This window comes from Notothenia rossii, assembly GCF_949606895.1.
Source record: "Notothenia rossii genome assembly, chromosome: 2".
In the NCBI taxonomy this organism is placed as follows: domain Eukaryota; kingdom Metazoa; phylum Chordata; class Actinopteri; order Perciformes; family Nototheniidae; genus Notothenia; species Notothenia rossii.
This window is the reverse complement of record NC_136904.1, coordinates 32,045,223-32,069,168: the sequence shown is the minus strand read 5'-3', so window position 1 is coordinate 32,069,168 and position 23,946 is coordinate 32,045,223. Positions and strand designations below refer to the sequence as shown.

At 40.4% G+C, this 23,946-nt stretch overlaps 2 protein-coding genes across 4 annotated transcripts in view; both read left to right on the top strand.

Moving 5' to 3' along the window:
• The window catches only part of mpped2a (metallophosphoesterase domain containing 2a), a 57,580-nt gene extending 50,809 nt beyond the window's left edge, over positions 1-6,771 (top strand). For both annotated transcript variants that reach the window (XM_079666496.1, XM_079666497.1), the window contains exons 5-7: positions 2,931-3,046; positions 4,532-4,645; positions 4,883-6,771. In XM_079666496.1, coding sequence (XP_079522622.1) covers positions 2,931-3,046; positions 4,532-4,645; positions 4,883-5,001 — 349 coding nt within the window. In that variant the 3' untranslated portion in view covers positions 5,002-6,771. The remainder of the gene's footprint in view (positions 1-2,930; positions 3,047-4,531; positions 4,646-4,882) is intronic.
• Positions 6,772-6,961: 190 nt separating this feature from the next.
• The window catches only part of LOC307029081 (uncharacterized protein), a 28,576-nt gene continuing 11,591 nt past the window's right edge, over positions 6,962-23,946 (top strand). For both annotated transcript variants that reach the window (XR_013805216.1, XM_079664684.1), the window contains exon 1: positions 6,962-7,378. The gene's annotated coding sequence lies outside the window, so the exon portion shown is untranslated. The remainder of the gene's footprint in view (positions 7,379-23,946) is intronic.

Genomic DNA, 23,946 nt, shown 5'->3' with positions numbered 1-23,946 from the left:
TTCAGAAATACTTTTTGCTCCCAGATATCAATTGATCTCTTTGCCGTAATCATGGTGGAGTCTCAGTGTTAAAGTCCATGTAATGTCCAAAATAAATGTTATTCTGTGTTAATAAATCGCTTCATCACTTTCCACTGTTTCATTTGACATATCAACATCAATGATTCTTTCCATAAATACCCCCCAAATAACATGAAATGTGTGCCACTTTCCCGTGTTATTCCGCTCCGGTAGCGAAAAGCTTGCCAGCCATTAACCCAGCTGTGTGACGTCACACGTGGCAAACACCAGCCTCGTCTAGATTGTTTGTTTTGTATCCTTCCGCTATTTTCGCTCAACATATGTGTAACCGGACCTCACTAAACTTTTTTTATCTAACAATTCATGATGGGGAAGCGATGTGTAGTTGTGAGCTGTGAATGTTTCCTGATTGCTATAAACATTGATCATGGGTGCTGGAAGATTGTGAACAAAACTCGGGTAAGAATTAAGTTACTACAGGTGTTATGCCAGCTTGAGCTAAATGTCACCAGAGTACAGTGAACTTGCCTAGTGACTGAAATATATAAAAGTTGAAGTGAAATAAGTAAGGCCAAAAATGAATTACGTCTGAATATCTTTATTATTTTTACCACTTTTAATTATTTGTGGGCTCGCACATACCAAAATAGACTAATGTACACTGCAATAAAGATCAAATGATACAAGTGAAAAATTAACAAAAGAACCCTTTTTTATTTATCAAACAGTAAATTAATACAATCTTACAAACTTGTGATTTGGAAAATGTTGTTATATTTACATGTTTCTTTGGAAAAATAATATTGTAAATGATGTACTTTGTAAATTATTTACATCATGCGAAACCATTTTAACCAGTTCAGCTGCATGACTTATGTCAAATTACAGATTTGGCCATTGAAATCCCTGATAGCGGCCTCCCGGTTCAGGGTAAGTCTTCCGTATCTCGGTTACAGCACATGCAGGCAGCGGGACTCTGATTTTTGGGCCGAGTAGGCCTACACCCCAGCACCAACGTACAAACTGTCGATAAGCTGTATATCGATACTTCCTAATGAAAAAAATGTATACAGATTATAAATATATTTGGAAAAAATAAAATGTTATGTAGTACTATTATGTAGCAATTGTTACAAATTGGCTTATAACATGATATTTGTATTTTACTTGTACAAAATAAATATGAGGTTATACATGACTGCTTGACAGAATCATAGACCTCTTATATATTTCCTCACATGTGTAGTTGTTTCTTTTCCCAAGCATACATTGAACTTGCATACACAGAAAAAATAAAAGCCAAGCTGTTTTTGACTGCTTGAAAGAGTTTAATGGTATCTTTAAAAGTGTACCATATCTGTAGCGACTAAAAGTATTATATAAAAGCAAAGCTGCAATAGGCAGTTGGGTCAATCAATATTTACTTACTGGTGTAGTGGGCCATCAACTGCTCTGTGTTGTTGTTTGTATTGAAGATACGCTATTTTCAGTGTCCAAACACTGAGACAGCCTTCTCTAAAGCCTGGGTGGCTAATAATGCACCTTGGTTTCTCGTCGGTGTCTTCTATCTGGCAGAGTCCTGCACGGGTCTGATTTTCAAGACCCGCTCCCGCCCCGCACCCGTGACGTGCAGTATCGAACCCGCCCCGCTACCCGCACATATTGCCAATTAGTTCCGCAACCCGACCCGACCCGCCGGCACAAGATCCGCAACCCGACCCGAACCCGCATATATATAAGCAGTGACAACGTGCAATTATTAACACACGCAGTTGCATATTTGGCTCAAAAAGCCTGGGATGTTGTTTATTTTCTCCATCTAGGTTGACACCAAAAGCCTCCCAGACGTTGGATTTCGCTCTTGAAGAAGAGTTATTGAAAATGCTGTATTCTCCGCTATAGAGAGCTTCACCTTAGCCATTCAGAATGTGGTGCGCTCAGCAGCAGATAGATGCGCTGCAGAGGTTATGATTATGCTCGGTCCCGCGGAGGAGAGGTCTGAGGATTTAAACATTAAACTAAAATATTATTGTTTAAATATATTTATTATGCAACACCCGCAACCGGACCCGCATCATCTTTGTTTTACCCAGAAGCGAACCTGGAAAAAAGCGTTTGAAAAAATACCACCCGCAAATCACCTTTTTTGCGGGTTACCCGCGGATACCCGACCCGATGCAGGACTCTGCTATCTGGTCAGTAGGTTGCAAACTGTCTATTTGTTCCATCACCTGCCAGATCTCTCTGCAGCATACACATTCATCTGCAGTGGGCATGCTTTCACAGCATTGACATGTACACCTGAATATTGTACATAACATTAAAAAAAAAAACAATATCTGCCGGACGTGTGAGGAACAGATGACAAATTAAGATCGACATTTAGTGCAGGTCAAATTAAATAAAACAGAATTTACCATTCAGTATTGCCGACTCGAGTCTCGCCGGCTGCGGAATCCGCTTCTCTTTCACAAGTTTCTGCCTCGTTGTTCGATTGCCGGGCAGGAGGCTCGTACTGATAAGGCAAGATGCCTTGAAGTGAAAGGCTAGCTGGTTCACTCTCTACTTCTGTAACTGAATCCAGATAACCCACCGAATCTGAGCTTGAATGATCGCTCTCGCTGTCGCTGTCTGAAGTTGTCGCGTTGCTTGCCATTTGGACTGATTTGATCAAATGGCAATGTTTGCCACGTGTGACGTCACCGCTCGTTCGGGAGTGATCGGGGGCGTACTCGGCAAACTTCGGAACCAACATCGGTTTTTAACGTATATGTCATTTAATTATGACCAAACTTTAAACATTTTTATTTATTTTTATTCTGGTGATATCTAAACTACATGTTAAAAAACACCTGTGTTAGATGCATTACATGGCCTTTAATGTGATCCCTCTCCCTCCGTCTCTGCAGGACTCCGTGGTTCAACGGCTGGGGGTTCAACCTGCCTCGGGGTCAGTCTCTGCTGGATAAATGGAACCTCGTCCCTGAAGGCATCGACATCCTGATGACCCACGGACCTCCGCTCGGTGAGTCCAATTAACCAATCACAGCCCCCTCATCACCATATCTAATGAGGTTGTGCCTCATTATTCCAAATCTGTATGGAGTCACTGGAGGCGTCTCAGCAGGCGGCGTGTATAGATGTGTGTGCGCTAAAGCCAACACTGGTTTCATTTAAATCCAGTAGTATTTAGAGTCAGATTTAATATTTGTGTTTGACTTTATGAAATACAAAATACATTTTTTTTTTTGTTTTCACTTCACACTGATTCAGTTTTCCTTCTAGTTGTTTGGGCCCCAGTTTATTTTTTTTGCTGTTGTGCTCTTCATCTGGCTTTATTGAGTGATTTCCTTTCCTCTCGCCTACGAAGGGTTGCTGCTGCGGCCGCCGCTGTGGCGGTTTGATTGCATGGAAACTCGAGTTTGCAGCATTGTGAAAGACGCTGCAAACGATTGGAGAGAGACCATGGGAGAGGAGAGAGAGCTGGGGGGAGGAGGATGTTGAAGATGTAGGAGGGCTTTCCAAATCTAGAAGACAAAACTAATTGAATAAAAATAAGGGTTGCACAAAAGACGAAGAAATCTGAAGAACGAGTTGCATCAGCAAGAATGTGTTTGACTGGTAAACTCAGGAAAAGGGGAAAAGGCTAGTAAACAGTAGTGGTGTTTATTCATTCACTGAGTGTCAAGGGTTGGTTCTAAACGGGCGAAAATACTGCCAAAATATAAAAAGCAGTTGGGGCTGACCTCAGTTAGAGCTCAAAAGTTTACTTCATTAGGTCAAAACTGATTAAGCAAAATATAACTATTGCACTTCATGCAGGAGAGGAAGTCCAATATGACAAAGCATTTTCAGCAGGAGAGACTTTGAGCATGTATGTAGCAAGATATAAGAGAATATCTGTTTCTTAATTATTACTTTATAACGAAAACGTAGGCAATTAGGACAAGTGATAGCATATTGAAGCCTAAATAAAGAAGATTTTTGTAACAATAAAAATTAAAAAGTACATTTCTAATGTCACGTATACGGAAGAGGATTAGGGCCACATGATTTCTTTTTTTGGGAGGATTTTTAAAAAAAAGTCAGAATTCTGACTTTAATCTCAGAATTCTAACTTTTTTCTCAGAATTCTGATCTTTAAATAAATGTAAAAAAAAAAATTGTTTTGTTCTGAGAAAAAATTCAGAATTCTGACTTTTTTCTTTTCCGTACACGTACAATAGGAATCAGAGCCAGGAATGAATAACAACCAGATTCAGAAAAATAAATTGGAATCCCTTAAAACTCGAAGAACAGCTCACGCCTCATTAAAGTTCAGCTCACCTAAATAACACATTTTAAGGAGAAAAAAAAAGGTTCTTGCTCGTCACTGTTTTACTTTGTTGATGGTCAGATTATCTGCTGCTTTATTTTAAACCCAACTAGTTAAGGTCACGTGTTGCAGTCTGTGGAACTGAAGTCTGTGGAACTGAGACGTCCTGACCTCCTAACATGTCTCTGTGTGTAGGTTTCCGAGACTGGGTTCCTAAGGAGCTGCAGCGGGTCGGCTGTGTGGAGCTGCTCAACACGGTGCAGAAGAGGGTGCGACCCAAACTTCATGCCTTTGGAGGCATACACGAAGGTACTGAGAATAAAGATAACCCTAAACGAGAAAATGTAAAAGGAAAAAAAAAAGCAGATAAACTTAATATTTCTTAAGAAAATATTGAATTTCAAGAGTACATTTAAGTAAAATAAATATATTTAGCACAAAAATTACAGATTTGGTGGGTGGAATGATTTTATCAGAATTGTCCTCCCTGAGTGTATAGTGTTGCATGTTTCCTGTTGCTGACGTCTGTCTCCTCCCCCCCCTCAGGTTACGGGATCATGACGGACGGCTTCACGACGTTCGTCAACTCATCGACCTGCACCGTCAGCTTCCAGCCCACCAACCCCCCCATCGTGTTCGACCTGCCCAACCCCTCCAGCTCCTGAGACCAGAGGAGGGGGCGGGGAGGGGCCAGTGCACCATAAACTCCTTTTTTTTCTATAAATATGTCAAGTTAAAAAAAAAAAAATTATAAGTGTTTCTTTGCAAACTTTTTGGTCTTCTCCAAGCTGTTGTTGAGATTGAGAAGATGTGGAGATGTGGGGCGGGGGTTTGTCGGGGAGGGTCAAAGGAGAATCCCGGTGTTTGTTTCCAACAATACTTTCCTGCGTCAATTTCCAGTCAGCGTGGTGGCAGATATCAGGGTTTGTTCTTCTCCAGAGGAACAACAACGTTATTTAATCTCATTCATTCTGAGAATTGCATCATGCAAGTTAGCATTTTTGATATCTCCGGGTTTCTTTTAATCACTTTACAAATACAAGTAAAAGTGACAACATCATCCAGGAAATTATCTGAGGAGAGCAATGATTTTAGGAAACATTTTTCTCTGATTAAGATTTCATAAAGTTATTTTCTACAAAACAAGCTCATTTTTTCACACATTATTTCTTTAACAAATTAATATTTGTGTTGGGGGTTTTAACTCAAGTTTACGTTTCTGACATAAGGTGTTAGATTGTCACAAAAAAGTAAATGTTATAATGACAGGCGAATCATGAGGGATATCAACATGATTGTCCACTCCGTACCCTAGTACCATCAATTCTGCATGTCTTTGTTAATTTGGAAAAATCATATTTAAAAAAAGGAGTGACAAAGTCTACATGTATGCAATGTCAAATTAATTTGGTTGAATTTGAAACAGAGCTGCAAGAAACACCGGTATTCTCCTTTTCTGGGGGATTTTGTGGTTAAACAATCTTGCTCTTGATAAATATTGGTCAGATCTGTAAGATAAATGATGCTTTGTGAATTTGTACAATTTCTTTATGTTTGGTTTGCATTGGCCGGACAATGGATGCCATCGTTTTATGTTGTATCATCTGATATTTTGTGTTTTGATCAATTTTTTTTCTCTCGTCAGTTCCTCTTTTCTTATTGGCTGACAGGGACGCTGCCTTAAACTAGCTTTAATGTTTCAGCTAGAGCCCCACTCTCTGCGAGCTCAGAGAAAAGTCCTTATTTATTACCCGCAAAACAACACCTGACCAACGCAGGGACACAAAGCTATCAAATTACAGCCCTTAAAATTAACTTTGTAACATCCCATTATGGATTTCTGATCTAATTTGGAAAATGTATGTATAAAATATATATAAATATATATTATATATTCATGTTGTAAAACATCTGTACTAAAAGTAGTGTTTGACAAAAAAAAATGAAAATCTGGTGCATTTTCTTCTGTATGCACCAGTATAATTGACTTGTTTCTTTAATGCTCCCATCAGACGCTCTTTCTTTAATGTTTTTTGTACGGACTCTGCCAGTAGGGTAGACTTTCATTTTGGATGAGAGAGGAACATTTGTCAGTCACAATCCAACAGGTGCTGGTTGCTCCCAACAACACGCCTGCCTAAACCTGGTAAAGCTGTCCTTTTAAAGTGTACATCTGATAGTATTTGTGTTTTATTGCTTTTCTTTTTTCTAATTTTGCACTGTGTGTAAATGCAATCTTGCTAGCACAAAAAAAATGTTGCCAATAGTTGTCTCAACTTTGCCGCTGTAAATGCTCTTCCCGTGCTCTGTTCCTTTCTCGCTCTTTCTCTGATTGTATCCCTCTTCATGGAAATGTTAGTTCTCTCTTTCAGTTCATTGTGATATATTTAGCTGCCTTTATATGCAAATAAAATTGCAAGATTTTTACTTATCAACCTTTGTCTTCGTTTTGAATCCTAATCTTAAAGGTATGTTGTGTCTCTACTGTGACGTGTTTCCATGCTTTAAGGTTAAAAAAGCTCTTTATTGTTCTCACACTTCCTGTGCTGCAGCATCTCTTTTCACCCTCTGTAGTTAGCAGAGGTGGGGACTCGAGTCACATGACTTGACTCGAGTCACATGTTTTTTGATTTGAGACTTGCTTGACTAACATTGATAAAAGACTTGACTTTGACTTGGTATTCATGACTTGAGACTTGACTTAAGCTTGAGATGGATGACTTGAAAGGACTTGACTGTTTAAAATTAAATATTTGCGTTTGTTTTTTTATTGAGATATTACGTTTAGTTTTTTCGATCAACGTGATTATAGCGCCATGCGCGCAAACCTGGCAACCCACTAGAAGGCATGAGTCTCAGTTAACATGGCAGCGACTAGCTTTACTCCAAAAATAGTGAAGTTTGGATTCAAGGATTATTTAGTCGATGACGGTAATAAGAAGAGAACAGCGGTATGCAGGGTCTGCAGCATAAAGATCAGTTACAGGACCACCATAACGTCCAACTTCATTCGTCACTACAAAAAGAAAAACACAAAGAAAGGTACGTGCATGTGTTGTGTTAGCTAGAAAGCTAACGTTAAGTTTAAGCTACGTAGACTTGGTTTCAAATCGATTAAGCATTGCAAAGAGAAGACAAATAGGGGAAATTAACACTAGAACCGCCAAGGGATTCATTTAGACTAACCCTGATACTGACGGGTTGTCATGAGAGAGAGAGAGGACAAGAGATGCCTCTTATTTCCCCCGTGTTATTATCAGAAGTTACTGTACACTTTTGAATAATGTAGTTAATCATTTTAAATCTACTTTTAGTAGTTTGTTTAAATGTTTTAATTATGTTGTTTTTGTTTGTAGAAGTGCATCATTCCTTGATTTATTGTAAAATGAATCTGAACTTTTTTATCAGTTATGATGATAAACTGAAGCAATTTCAAAATTAACCCAATTAAGTGAGTGTTAAATCGTCCTACTTAGTTTATAAGGAAATTATGAAGAGGAACAAATTAAATGATTTGAAAATGATATCTATATAGTTGCTGACGCTGTTGGCGGTTCTAGTGTTAACATACATTTAAATAAAATATGTGTAATGGCAAATGCCATATAAGATTTTCTTACCTGGAATTCTGCCTTTTTGAACAGACTTTTTGATTGAGTCCTAGCTATATTGTCTGCAGTTCTAGGGTTAATATTAATCTAATATGATTGTCATCGGTCTAAATTAGATGTCAAATGATTAACTGTGTATGTAATGAAGATCATAGTGTGGGTTAAATCTATTTTCATAACCACTGTCTTTTAACTGATGCAGAAATGCGGAAACTGGGCTTATTCATCAGAATTTCGTATGACTTGACTTGCTTGGCCTGAGCAATGACTTGACTTGCTTGACTCTCACCACAGTGACTTGGGACTTGCTTGATACTTGTAGGTCAAGACTTGAGACTTGCGGCCCGACCGCAGTTAATTTTCTATATTCCTGAAAATGGAGGACTAATTAGTTATTGCGGTAGCAAATCACCCGGTTCTTTATGACCAGTCCCTATTTACTTACTGGGATACAAACCGGAGGAACCAGGCATGGAGGGAGGTGGCAGAGACAGTGGGTGAAACTTGTACGTTTTCGCCTGTTTGGGGATTTTATATCCAGTTTACTTCGTTTTAACATTGCTATTGCTTTGTATGTCGGGGGCGGGAGATTCATGTGATTGGTTGTTGGTCGCCCCCAAGCTTTCAGACACGCCCAGCTCCAAGCTTTTCAAGATTTTTTTAACGCTGCTGTGTGGACGGGCCGTTGCTCATGACTTGCACATGTAGGACTTACGGCTCCTACACACGGCGGCGTGCGTTGTCGCTTGCCGGCGGGGGGGGCTGAAACTCGACCAACAACCAATCACATGAATCTCCCGCCCCAGACACACAAGCACACGGTTTGATTGGCTAGAGCTTGTACTGGCATATGATTCGATTGGCTGACACCTCTGTCGAGGCGGCAAAAGTAGAACATTGCTCTACTTTTGCAGCGAGCACCGCGAGAGATGCTACACTTTGCTCCCACAATGCAGTTCGGCGAATCGTGACGTCACCCCATTCAAAGTGAATGGGCAGAAGCGTTGAAGCGGCAACGCACGCCGCCGTGTGTAGGGGCCGTTACTCCCACCTCTGGTGATAAGCAGCGGGACGCCCCTTAGCCTATCACGTACAATGTGTTGGAGCGATAGTCAATAGCAGCGCGGGGGGTTACACCGTTATGTTACAATGTTATGAAAGGGGTCCAATGGAGTAATTTCTCGCTGCGTGGAGAAAGGATGTTTAACTTCTTCATATTTGTCTAATATTATAGTTCACTTTTCATTCAGGAAGTATGATGCTGCGCTGTCACTACGCTTCTCCATGTTTGTGATTGGTCAAATGTCTCAGCCGGACAGAGAAACCCTGGCTTGAGTTACCGAGTTGATAACCAGCGTCGTAGGACCGCTTAGCGAGAGCGCGTTTGCTTTGGATTAGGTAGACCGGGTAACTCAAAACATATAAGTTGTCGAAGTCAGTATTTCACAATCCTGACTCAATTCCAAACAGCGTGGTTGGAGTCCAAACCTGTGGGAAAGCCTGGTACTGTACTGTTATCACGTGACACATTTTATTTGAAACCTGACAACATGGTAATAAAATTAACAATCATTAGCTTAATGTAACCATTACAAATATATAACAATTGATGTTGTTCATGACTTGGACACAACTGCAAACAGGCTTGGCGTACTTATGTGAGCAATTTGTACAGTAATGTCTAAAGTGAGTAAATGTATATTCATCTACACTTCCCAATATCACAGCAGGTTTTGCCTCTACAGGCAGAACACCTGCTGGTTCTAAAAGTGCTGATGCCGGGAAAGCAACATGCGTAAAAGTCTTAAATAAATAGAGGAGCAGCAGCTTTAACCCCACCGCAACAGTAGATAATGAAACGTTAAAAAAGCTGAACACTTTTTGCACATTGTGTACCTCTCCAGCTGTGAGGCTTATATAATAACGATGTTAAAATAGCTCCTTAGTTGTGAAAGGCTAGAGTTTATTTGTATGAGCTACTAAAGATGCACCAAAAAGTGAGGTTAACATATGCAACTTTTGCTTCATTACTGTTGTCAATTACTACACACCACAACATTTCTTAATAGCATGGATCGAGGACATTTTGAACCACAGTACTTGGCCAATCAAGTAATAATGACTATAGCTGGAGATGTAAATAACCTCTAACAGACCACAAACAAAACTCTCATCAACAGAAGACTCAACAGGCTTCACTCAGCAGGAGAGAATACAAATGTGGCCTATGTTTCTCTCCATTATTGTAATCTGCGTATTCACAACGTGAATCTTCAGATCTGCATCATTTCCCATTGGTTTCATTAGGTTTCTTTCCTTTTCAACAGAGGCCAGCAAAGATCCTTCATAGGCCAAAAATAAAATGGGCTTGAGTTGTTGGGCGCCTTTGCCAGCCTTTCCCACCGTCCCCCTTCTCTCATCACCACAACATCAAAGCAACCCAACCAATTAACTATTCCCCGAAACGAGAGCAGCAAGGCATCGCCCGCGCCCACCAGATCCCCCTGCACATTACCATAATCCAGTCTAATCATATTAACATAGTCAGCAGATGAGCAGGAGGAAACACGGCTGCTCAGGCTGCGCTCAGTTCCTTCAACCTCTTAGCGTGGGTGTGAATGTGTACGGGCACTTCAACGCTGCACATGTTGTGTCTCTGCAGTCCTCTTACAGGCACTAATATACTGTAGGCCTAAGTCCTTTAACATAGCCCTATACTCCCTAATATGCTACATGCTAAACATCTCCCGGTTAGCTTACTAACGGTACATATGTAAACCTGATAGAATGTCAACATTACATGCTAATCATTTTAATACTAATTATCAAATGGCACATGCTAGTTAGCATGGTAATGTAATGCAAGCTGCTAACAAGCTAATATTATAAATGCTACATCCTAAACTAAATGTCAGGATCTTGACATGTTCTAAATTGCTTGCTTAATGTTTGCATATCAGCATACTAATTGAACATCTTACATTAGCATTTCAGTTAGTTACAGGGATGGAACATATTACAGTACATTTACTCGAGTGTACTATGTACAGTTTTTAGGTTTTTGTAATTATTTCAGTATTCCATTTTATACTTTTGACTCCTAGAAATATTTGATAAAAACATTTCTGACTTAACCGATTCACAGTAGTAACACAACATTAAAATATACGAGTAACTAGCTTCAACCTGAATACACAGCACACATTTATATGTCAAAAATTGAAATCCAGGGATATACCATACTTTATTTGAAACCAGCTATTTTCCTTAATAAATAATTTTCCTTTTGGTACTTTTAGTTTATTATAATACTTTAACTTACTGTGTGTCTTTTTACTTACATAATATGTTATGTACAGTGTTTCCCCTATATACAAATAGTGGCGGCGCAGCGCCGCAGCTGAAATATGAGCGCCGCTGCTAGCGGGCGCCAGCCAGGTACTCAAATTTTCTTTTTTATAAAATAATAATAATAAGTTGCGACCCTTTTTCATTTTTGATTGTTTGTTACTTGGATTTGTAGTATTTGTGTTGCTGGCATAGGCGACACAGGCGGTCGCCTAGAGCGCCAGATCTGGGGGGCGCTGCGCTGGTAGCTCTGGGAGGGAAAAAACATTTTTGACCGTTGGCGCTCATCCAAATGTTCGGCCTTGATGTAACAACATTCATAATTAAGTAAATGTAACACCCTTTTCAGCCCGGTTACACGTTTAATTTGCCCTGTACGGTGGGCGCTGTAAGTGATGCAAGTGGGTGATGTTGGCTTATCAGGCTCCCGCAGCTCACAGCCAAAGTGCGAGCGTGGTAGCGAGAGAGCGAGCAAGGGAGAGGGCGCACCGGTACCGGCGCTGTTGTTATTAGAATCTGGTGCTAGCTGTGCTAAAGGATATAAGAAGTAGATGTTTCTACAACCAGGGTGGAGGAGAGCTCTCCTGTCGGACTGAGAGGCTCAGTGAGGTTAAGGACTCTCTGAGTATTTAGATAGTTAATTTTAGTCTAAGTTACCTCAGTGGGTCTCAAACGTTTTGACCACAAATTATGTAAACACATATTTCCAAGGCACTCCTTTATAATTATTAGGATAAATAAAAACAGGTTTGAAATCATTCCAATGTATACTATAGGACAGTTAACCAAAAATATTGTTTAAAGTTGGAGAGATACACAAATATGCATAAATAAATAAATGTCAACTAGGTAAAATAAGATATGAATGAACAACAACAATAAAATAAGCTACATTTATTTGTTATTGGCTATGGTAGGTTATTGGTTATGTTCACACACTTATTTGATTATTAAAATGTAAACCGATCTTTTTCATATGGGCGTTTTAGAGTTGTGTCCCCTAGATCAGGGGCCGTATTCACAAAGCATTTTATCTTACCGCTAGGAGTGCTCCTAACTCGCACTAAAACATTTTACGTAGGAGTTTTTTCTTAAAAGTTATTCACAAAGCCGCTGAGACCGACTCATACTAAGGATAAATCACTAAGAGTGACGCGCCGTTGCTATGGATTACGTCGATTCTCGTGCATGAGTTTAGAAGCGGTCAGTACGGTGAGTGGTTGTTCAGAGCAGGCGGTCTCGGTGAAACTCATCCGCAACATCCCACAAACGAGCCCACTAAATCACCGAAAAACAAGGAAATAGCCTATGCTAGAAATGTATTCCTATCAAATAGTTATGGACAGTGCAGTTAGCAGAATACACGCATGATGACAAGTTTGTGCAGACCACGATAATGACGTTGTATATGCACGTTAAAGAGAGAGAGCAAACAATAAAAATACGTAAATTGCATTAAATCAAGGAGGCAATTAAAAGCACCCCGCAAACTATTATCCAATGAGCATATTTCCAGCACTTAAACACTTTCAATAACAGCCCATACCGCCGTTCAAGCCCCCCTATCATGATGAATGAAAACAATCTGCGTGTTGATGGAATGTACTTTCTTTCTATTGACGAACACGTCCTCATCTTTTGATGTCGCAATTATTTTTATGTGCGTCCCGTCAATAGCACCGACCGCACCGGGCATACCTGCAATTGCCATGAAGTTGGCTTTGATCCTGTGTAGTTGTTGATTGTCCAAAGGAAACCGGATAAACTGTTGGATGATATGTGGTCTAGAGAGCGCGTTGATGGTTTGGTTTATGGCACGGCTGACTGATGGTTGCGATATTCCTAAATCGTCGGCATTGCAAAGTTGCATTTTCCCTGTTGCTAAATATCGTAGTGTTGCCAAACATTTTATTTCCGGACTAATCGGGTTATTCCTGTTAGTCGGGGATGTTATTGCATCCCGCACTATTGTCACAACAAGTTTGAGACCCTCACGATTTTGCCTATATCTCTTGATCAATTCACAGTTTTCCATTGTCTCCAAAACATTTCGTCTCGCAGCCATTTTCAGATTCTTTGTGAATAGGTCTTACTGAGTTAGGTTTCCTCTCGAGGACTTTTAAGCTCTCCTAAACTTAGGTGCTACTTTTAGGCCTAAAATACTTTGTGAATTGCTCTTAGTGAATAAAATTAGGAGTCCTAAATTTAAGACTGAAACGCCCATTATGTTTAGGAGTTTCTCCTAAATTCGCCAGTTAGGAGCTACTTTTAGCCCTAAGATCCTTTGTGAATACGGCCCCAGGTCTCTAGTAATTGTGTGCTCAAAGTGCACCACATTGAAGCATTTTACTGTAAAATGTTCCCAAAAAAATCTTCCCGGGGGGGCATTCCCCCAGACCCCCCTAGAGGATGTGATGTCCACCCCCCAATTCAAACATGTTCATGCAATACTGAATACATTTGAAGCCAATTTGACGTCTATTACCTATGTCAATAAGTTTCTGTTTTTGCAGTGTATTTGTCTTTTGTAGAGATTTTTCATTTATTCTTTACACATAAAATGTCGCCTAAAATCTCACCTAGGGCAGCAAATTGTCTATAACCGGCCCTGGTACTAGGCTAGAGCCTTTCTTGTGCTGACACATAGAAACAAATTGGCAGGGCGCACTTCGCACGCGCACACACTAAAATATTCCACGCGCTCCGCGCTCACATTATGCTGGGCCCGCGTGCCTTAGCACCGCTGCTATGACTCCATCCTAGGGGAAACACTGATGTAAGTACAGCAGCTAAGTTATTAATAAAGTAGTACAATTGCTTTTTCAATACGTTTAATGGATAATTGATTGGTTGGTTAGTTACATAACCTAAAAACGCACCAAAATACTTGATTAATATGTTAAACATTGCACAGTAAACTTTAGAATTGTAATGTGCTTAACATTCCCGAAACACTCAACTGAAAGAATGTTAACCTACTAACAAACTAAATGTATGAATGTCAACACCTTGATTCAGGTGAGCATTTATGTTATGGCTGTCACTTTGGTCAGTGGCTCCAAATACCATTAGCTTCTGTCCATGTTATCATAGAGAAGAAGCCGGTCAGATAAACATTTCTTCAAGGTCCCATGTCATGCTTTTCCTGTTATTACCCGTCCCCTTGTGTGTTATGAAGGTTTTTGCGGGTGCTAGTGGAGCCTCGCAGATGGGGGTGCTGCAGCCCCCTCAGCATCCCCCAGTTTGCAAGAGCGCAGGTACTTGCTTTCAAGCTGAACAGGGCAAACAAACTTAGCGGGAGTGTTTACGTGTAATGACGTACAGCGGCCTCGACAACTTTTGTAGTCCTATTCCGCCACTTGTTAACAACCATCGTTTTTCAGACACGTAAACTCTACAAAAATCACCAGTGGTGTCACTGCTGATGTATTTAATGTCGTAGAACAAAACGTGATCCGTCTCTTCAATGTGTGTCAAACACAGACCTTATTTCGAGCTATTTTCCAAAATCCTATGGAGAAATTGCATTGCTTTTTGTCGAAGGAACCGGAAGTGGTAAAAATTCTAACTTACTTCCGGGTTTTAGGACGCGTCACTGTGGTTCTCTATGAGCAGCTCTCATAGGAATGAATGAGGCCCCGCCTCCCACGTTGTATCCAGTTTTTATTATACATCCATGGGATACCACATCAAAACAGAGCCTGCCCAGGTACAGTGGGGCAAAAAAGTATTTAGTCAGCCACCAATTGTGCAAGTTCTCCCACTTAAAAAGATGAGAGGCCTGTAATTTTCATCCTATGTATACCTCAACTATGAGAGACAAAATGAGAAGAAAAAAATCCAGAAAATCACATTGTCTGATTTTTAAAGAATTTATTTGCAAATGATGGTGGAAAATAAGTATTTGGTCAATAAAAAAAGTTCATCTCAATACTTTGTTATATACCCTTTGTTGGCAATGACAGAGGTCAAACGTTTTCTGTAAGTCTTCACAATGTTTTCACACACTGTTGCTGGTATTTTGGCCCATTCCTCCATGAAGATCTCGTCTAGAGCAGTGATGTTTTGGGGCTGTCGCTGGGCAACACGGACTTTCAACTCCCTCCAAAGATTTTCTATGGGGTTGAGATCTGGAGACTGGCTAGGCCACTCCAGGACCTTGAAATGCTTCTTACGAAGCCACTCCTTCGTTGCCCAGGCGGTGTGTTTGGGATCATTGTCATGCTGACAGACCCAGCCACGTTTCATCTTCAATGCCCTTGCTGATGGAAGGAGGTTGTCACTCAAAATCTCACGATACATGGCCCCATTCATTCTTTCCTTTACACGGATCAGTCGTCCTGGTCCCTTTGCAGAAAAACAGCCCCAAAGCATGATGTTTCCACCCCCATGTTTCACAGTAGGTATGGTGTTCTTTGGATGCAACTCAGCATTCTTTCTCCTCCCAACACGTCTAGTTGAGTTTTTACTAAAAAGTTATATTTTGGTTTCATCTGACCATATGACATTCTCCCAATCCTCTTCTGGATCATCTAAATGCTCTCTAGCAAACTTCAGACGGGCCTAGACATGTACTGGCTTAAGCAGGGGGACACGTCTGGCACTGCAGGATTTGAGTCCCTGGCGGCGTAGTGTGTTACTGATGGTAGCCTTCATTACTTTGGTCCCAGCTCTCTGCAGGTCATTGACTAGGTCCCCCCGTGTGGTTCTGGGATTTTTGCTCACCGTTCTTGTGATCATTTTGACACCACAGGGTGAGATCTTGCGTGGAGCCCCAGATCGAGGGAGATTATCAGTGGTCTTGTATGTCTTCCATTTTCTAATAATTGCTCCCACAGTTGATTTCTTCACACCAAGCTGCTTACCTATTGCAGATTCAGTCTTCCCAGCCTGGTGCAGGTCTACAATTTTGTTTCTGGTGTCCTTTGACAGCTCTTTGGTCTTGGCCATAGTGGAGTTTGGAGTGTGACTGTTTGAGGTTGTGGACAGGTGTCTTTTATACTGATAACGAGTTCAAACAGGTGACATTAATACAGTTAACAAGTGGAGGACAGAGGAGGCTCTTAAAGAAGAAGTTACAGGTCTGTGAGAGCCAGAAATCTTGTTTTTCTGTAGGTGACCAAATACTTATTTTACGGAGGAATTTACCAATTAATTCATTAAAAATCCTACAATGTGATTTCCTGGATTCTTTCCCACCATTCTGTCTCTCATAGTTGAAGTGTACCTAGGATGAAAATGACAGGCCTCTCTCATCTTTTTAAGTGGGAGAACTTGCACAATTGGTGGCTGACTATATTATTACTGTATTATTAATAATAGCAGCATTGCAATAAATACATTGTGCGCGCATCGCGCATCTTCAAATAAAGGCAATGGCGGGCACTTTAGAAAATAACAAAAGATAAACCACCATACTGTCGCCTGTATTAATAATAGCAGCATTGAAATACATTCAATAAATAGCCTATTGTGTATGCGTGCATCTCGCAGAAGTTGAAGTTGGTAATGGCCGGCTGTGCTGCGTCTTTCTCTGTAACCTCTTTGGCGTGCTTCGCACTCAAATGCGAACGCATTGTTGAGGTTGAGCTGTGATAGACCAACGTCTTTTCGCAGAGTTTGCATTTAACTTCCTTTGGACTTGTAAGTTTGAAGTAGTTCCACGAGGAGGAACTCTTTTTACCTGCCGCTTTGTTCATCTTTAGTCGCACGTGTGAGGGAGAGGGGGGGCGGGGTCGGTGTGTCGCGTGCTGCAGCAGCAGTCTGCTCTGCACGCAGGCTTCCTCCAAGTTTACAGTAAAACAAACTGGTGGTGTGACCAATGGCCATTTACAATTATGAATACTATTATTAGCATTAGTCTATATTTTGGTTGAAACTAAGCCAGAAAAAAATAAAAAAACATAAATAATAATTAAAAAATATATAAATAAAATCGATTTTTCAAAATAATATTCGATTATGGAAACTGTAACGAATATTCGAATAATCGAATAATCACTGGCATCCCTAAAAGGTGCACAGCTGATAGAAAGGGACACCTGGTGGTTAAAGCATGTTATTGTATTTCATTATTTGTATTATTAGATATTAATAGGATCCCTATAAAGTATATTCATTACTCGTTATTCTCTACTAATAGTTCATTAAAGACTGTATATAATGACTATTTTGCACATCCCTTTCAAGATTTCAAGATTCTCTAAGGTTTATTGACATATCATATACACAAACGGTGTAGTTATGCAATGAATGAAAAACTTGGGTCGCAGGTTCCTCAATAGTGCATTACAACACGACATCTATCAATATTTGTGCATACCTCCAGCAATGTTAACTATGTTGAAGCACTTATTTTAACTGATATTATACATATGTATTATACTCTTATAGGAGCTATATAGATATTTCATCTCCGGCCTTGTCAGTTATTGAACAATCAATAAATAAAGAACACAGAATTATTAAATATAAAACACAGAATTTGTGTGATTATACTAAATGATTTACAAATAAACACCACTGCATATTTACAACTGTTACACATGCTGATGTAACGCAAATGTTTCCAACTTGGGATCAATAAAGTATATCTTATCTTAAGATGATCGATGGCTACTACCATATTTGCTAAATTTGCCTCTGAACCTTGACAAGTGCATGTTTTAGGCTTATCAATTAATGTAATGTAATGTAATGTAAAGTTATCAATTAACAACAGGAGGGGTCACAAACATAAGACCAGCTGTTAAATAAAGCTCTTCTGACCTGTGCCCATTATGGGCACAATTAATTTTCACCCATTTATTAAGTATATGTTTTAAATTTGAGTGTTTCCTATCCCCTAAAACTCCAGGGATGTACAAAGTATACTGGCAACTTCTTATTATGGGAAATATGAAAACGTCTTTTAAAACTACAACTCCCAGTAGAGACGTGCCATAGATAGAGAACATGTTGCGAAACACAATATCGATAGCAGCATCCGTAGCAACAAGTAACAAGTAGTTAATAATAATAAAAGACATTAAGAAAAGGGCATTTTAAACAGTCATTAAAAAGCAACACAATCTACCTGCATTGCATTACTCTAAACGTGTAAGAACGTGATTTAACCAGTAGGTGGTTTGGATTAAAAAGCTGTCAAGTTTACAGTGTTAACAAAATAAAATATACTGCTGTTTCTGGTTTAGTTTACGACGGATATGTTTAGTTATTGTTTTGATATTTGTAACACAAAAGCGATGGAAAAAACCCGCAACAACACAGAAAAGATGGTCTTAACATGACCCAGCCATCTAGTAGTTAATAAAAAACAATAATATCAAAACAAAATATTACTACTAACTTTATTGTGAAATTCAAACTGAACGGTAAAAGAATAGTTTCCGGTCTATTCTGAGCCCGATCTCTGTAGATAAATAAAAATAAAGAACTATGACAGATGTGTAATATATTAAATGCAGCCGAACCATTTATTACAATGCATTCATGTGATGACTTTCAAAGAGTAAAGCAAGCACTGCTGAATAAAGTATGATTTTATCTTTTACGAAACGTTTTTTTTCATATGGAATGCAGTTGGAGGTCAACCAATCACAGAGCTTGAGAACTAATCACGGGTTTGTCAAACAGAGCACATGGTGTAGTCCTAAACGATAGCTGGGGATTCTGGGTAGTGTAGTGTCTTCTGCCATCCTTTACTCCGAAAAACTATTTGTTTCTCCGAATCGAAGGGGAAAAATATAAAAGCATTGCACACAATTTAAACCAATCAATGTTGTGTAATAATTATCAAGGATAATCTGGTGTTTTTTAGTCGATGAGTAGTGCAAATATCACTGTAAAATCAATCGACAGTAAGGGGAATACTTACTTCTGGGTGTACAATTCTCCGTTATCCAATAGGAATGGACGCTCACATTGCCTTTAAGGGCAGCCGACACAAACGAATGCCGTGCTTCCATGAGCGTCAAATCCCGCCGCAGATCGGAATACATTGCAATCAGTTGAAAGCTATTTGCGTCCCTTTATGAAGCTGAAGGAGCCTAGGAGCCTCACAACTGCACGCCACGGGACCCTGACCAAACGTCACTCCTGGACGATTATGGAGTGATAGTGTGTTGACCGTGTTTGCTCCCAGCTGGAAAACGGAATGGGTAGGTTGTGTTTCAGGTGCAGTTTAAGGTTGGTCATATTGCTAGCTTTTGTTGCTACCTTTTTAAAAACAAATGCGACACACCGCCCGGCTCATTCAAGTCCGTAGGTTCGCCTCGTTGATTTGGCTTAAATCCAAATGTGGTATTAGGTTTTGCAACCAATTCCATTTAACTTCAAATTCCCCTCGAGTAAGTCACACGTTGTCCCCTGCTTGTCTCTATATTATTCATTTGGCTGCTACACTGTTGCACGCAGAGTTTCCTGACTTGGCTGCGTGTGAGCCCCGCCCCTCACAGCGTGCCGGGCTACAATTCTGGTCACATCCTTATGTAAACAAACAAGCATGTAAACGGCAATTTATCAAGCTCAGAAAAGTAATCGAGTCCATTTTTATTTATCCTACGATAAGTCAATTTATTGATTATCGCGACAGTTCTAGCCATAGTCCGGTTTGGAATGGAGGAAATATTTCAGGATTGCACTTTTAACTTGAAATGTTCTCACTTGCTTGGTTTCAAAGCATAGCACATGCCATAATCTGTTCATTGGGGACCATAACATCAATGCTATTTTTCATTGCTCTTGCCGGCCACTATTGCTCACGTAAACCTACTGCACCGCCTGTAATATCAGATGCACCCTGAGTCATTTGGTTCTGGAACCGGGCTTGGCCTTCAGGCTCATCAAGATCCCTCCGCTTCGCGTCGGGTTCCCTGATCAGCCTGTCGGGTGTTCTTTTCCCCATAATGACCGCCTCGCTGCACATTATCCCGTTTATTACATGGCCATATACTAAACAAACAACAGAGCCCATTCCGTGTTCCTGTTATTGTTTACTTCCTCTCTGCCTTCTTCTGGTGATTTATCTGACGTCCAGGCTCCGTCTTTTAACATCTTTTCCTTTCTCTTTCTTGATCCTCCTTAGCAATCTTCATTATAGTCCTTGACAGTGGTCTGTACTAATGGATTAATAATGTGTCACATGTTAAGAATTTACAATCAGAATCGAGTATTCAACTAAGCTGTGTAATAAAAGTTGTTAGTAGCCCACGACTAGTTAGTAGTGTCACGGCCTCGATACAAACTGATGAACCCAAATGCACGACCCAGAGACAAAGTCTTGAATGTAACAAAATGTGTTTTTAATTCCAAAGATCAGGTAATCCCTCTTAACAGAGTAGGTACTGGTATAAACAAAAGGCACTCACAAGGAGGAAAAAACTAAGCATAACAAAAAGAGAACTTAAGAAAAACTTAAGCCTACAAAATTAACAACAAAACAACACCTGACATGAGTGCAAGCGATCCTTTCTGAGCTGAGGCATGGCACGACCATTCGGGGAAACAAACAAGACAAACTGACACAGGACAGGGGAGAGACAGGACTATTTAAACATGAGGTGAGTGGGAACAGGTGGAAACAATCAGGGGCGGGGCAGACACTGATGATGGTGGGAAAAACACACAAGGGGAGGAAGAAACAGGGCCTGAAATTAAAGACAAGAGGTAAGTACAAAATAAAACAGGAAATGGAAAACGAGACATGACCAGATGTGAAATGACAGACATAACACATAAACATAACTAACACATTTGACGAGACACAACACTTAATGGCCTACACAGTTGTTATGCTATACCACATTGTCCTTCACTGGATGTATAATGAGCTGCACTAAACTACATTTTAGCATTTAAAATACCTAGCAATTTTGTTGCGGTTATTTTGGTAAAGTTACTCAAAAGTAATATAAAAGTATTGTAACTCATTACATTTCAGACACAGTAATATTGTAATGTAACTTATTACTTAAAAAAGACAGTAATATGTACTGTATTACAATTTGGAAGTAACTTTCCCAACACTGTCTCTAACACAGAAAAGACCTGTCTATGCTGCCCCAAAACGCCTCGGTAGAGATTTCTCTTTTTCTTCCTGGGTACAGTGACAGGACCATACCCAAATGGACCCATTGGCCAATCTGTGGAGCTCCTCACACACACACACACACACACACACACACACACACACTCTCTCAGCAGCGATACTTTGACGACGTGCTGGGGGCGGGGGGTGCTAGTGGAGCCTCGCAGTGGCAAAACTGTGGCGCGCTTACACTGTAGGTGCATCCCGTCCATTCGCAATTTCTCGCTGTCTCGCAGACCCCACGCAGCAACCAAGAAATAACACCAGTAACCCAGCTCACACTGTCCGCTCCTCATAGCAGCGAGCTGCGCAGCGTCCCGCCAACACGGCACCCAGATCCCACGCAGCATTCTCATCTGTTTGTCATTACTGGTGTCATTTTCTGGTTGCTAACGCCATTGTAACACATAATCGCTGATGTTCCGCTGTAACGGTGAATGTGTGATTGTTTTTGTATTATTTAACTTTAACTATATATATTTATTTGTTGTTCTTCTCTTTTCACTATATCTGTAAAGTGTCTTTGAGCACCTGTAAAAGTGCTAACAAAATACATTTATTATTATTATTATTATTAACGGTAGTGGACTCATCAGAACAGAGTGGGCGAGCTGACCAATCAGAGCACAGTGGGCTAATAAGGAGGGGGGGGCAGGAGCTCCAACAAGCCGTTTAGGACAGAGTAAATACACGTACTATACAGAGATGCTGTATGAGAAACCAATGTGAGTTTGAAAAATTGCACAATGTAAATCTGCACGGAGCGTGAACGTTGTGATCAGCTGTTTTAGCGCAGTTCTCCAATGAAGGGGGGGGAGTCTCCCTCCGCAGCCGGTTGGCGTATTTTTGGCACAATTCCGTTGTACAGACCGACGTTTACAGCAGCCCTGTCTGTGCACACGGAGACCGACTGTCGTCCGGTGATCTAACCGCCTTCAGGAAAAGCTTCACAAGTACGTCGGTACGCAAATGCGCTTTGTGACACAAGTGACGGTACGCATTTCAGATTGTTGCCACGCATGCGTACCTGCGTACCAGTTATGTGCACCCCTGTCCATAGATCAGCTTTGGAAATCTGTGCAGAAAATCAACAGAACATCTTTGAGTAGATTGTTCCATTAACAGAACAATTAAGTTGTCTGTATTAGCGTCTGTGTATCGGTGCTTCTCTCTCCTGCCCTCTCTGTTCGTGAAAACCTCTCGACCAGTCACCCTTTCATGTCTCAGTTTAAAGACGTTTATAGCTCTGCCAAATTGCTGGCTGTATTAATTATCCGTCCAGCTGCTGATGGTGTTTGTCAGGTTAGCCTTCGGCTGCCGCCGATGGATACGGAGCAAGACACAGTGAAGGCTGATGGAGCCCCAGCACCACATCAACCTGTGTGTGTTCAAGTGTGTGTGTTTGTGTCTGTGTGTGTGGCTTACTCCGGTGCCAGCACTCTGCATGCAGTGTTTATATGGACTTAATTGCCCACCAGTGGTATTATTGTAATCTGGAGCTCATTTGGCACGAGTGGAGTTGGTATGAAATAATTCTCTAAATCGGAGTCATGCTTTCCATGCGCTCATCGTTCCCATTTGGCCTTACTTAACATCTCTTTAGAGTAAGTATTTTATTATTACGGTGAACACTGTTTGGGGTTTATTTGAGGACAACATTTGGAAATTGAGTCAATAACCTCCTGAGAACTTTGTTTAACATAGAAATTGAACACAATGAAATCATAAATGTGAATATACTGCAAATGTACAGTATGCAAATCATGCAGGCATTGTTCCAGTTTAAATGCAGTCATTTCCAAATGTAAAACTTGGTCAAATTAAATTGAAAGCTCAACGGCTAATTGTAGAACTTTCCTAATTATTTTTCAAGTTAATTATTTCCCCCGCAGAGTGGATTGACGCTGTCATGTCTCTTTACATTCGGAGTTTGAAAGGAATCTCTAAAGAGCTGATTAAACTGGAAGAGAAGTGACCCTCCGACCCCGCTAACAATACATGATTATCACAAGTGGATCGGCTGAATGACGGGAGATGATTACTACCACCGCTGTTTCGTTACATCTCCGCAGAGACAAAAGCTACATTTGTCTAATGGTATATAATTTACCTCCTTCCTGATTTTCGCACTCCTGTCCCTCTCTATCCTAGCCGTCGCTTTGGAAGCGCCTTATTGATTAGTTTGTGTAGAGTTTAGAAAATTACAGGTAATTACAGTTGTTGGGCACCATTCTTCCATTATTCACTAATCAAGAACATTGCTCAACGGACAATCAGAATCCTTCATAATCAAATACGTCAGTGTAGCTTTTCCTCTGATTGGAAAATCTCCACATTAACAAATAAAAATATACCATGCACCATTAATATGGTAATCCATTTTGACACTGCTGGAAGGTAATTGATGTGAACACAGGTTTTTTATTGTTGCCTCCAACACGAAGGTTTTGTTTTTGGTACGCCTTGTCCGTCTGTCAGCAGGAATACTGAAATACGGGGGGTTACGTATTATAACCCTAGTTATATAAGCACAGGCGGAGCCCACTGGACTCTATGGTATTGGG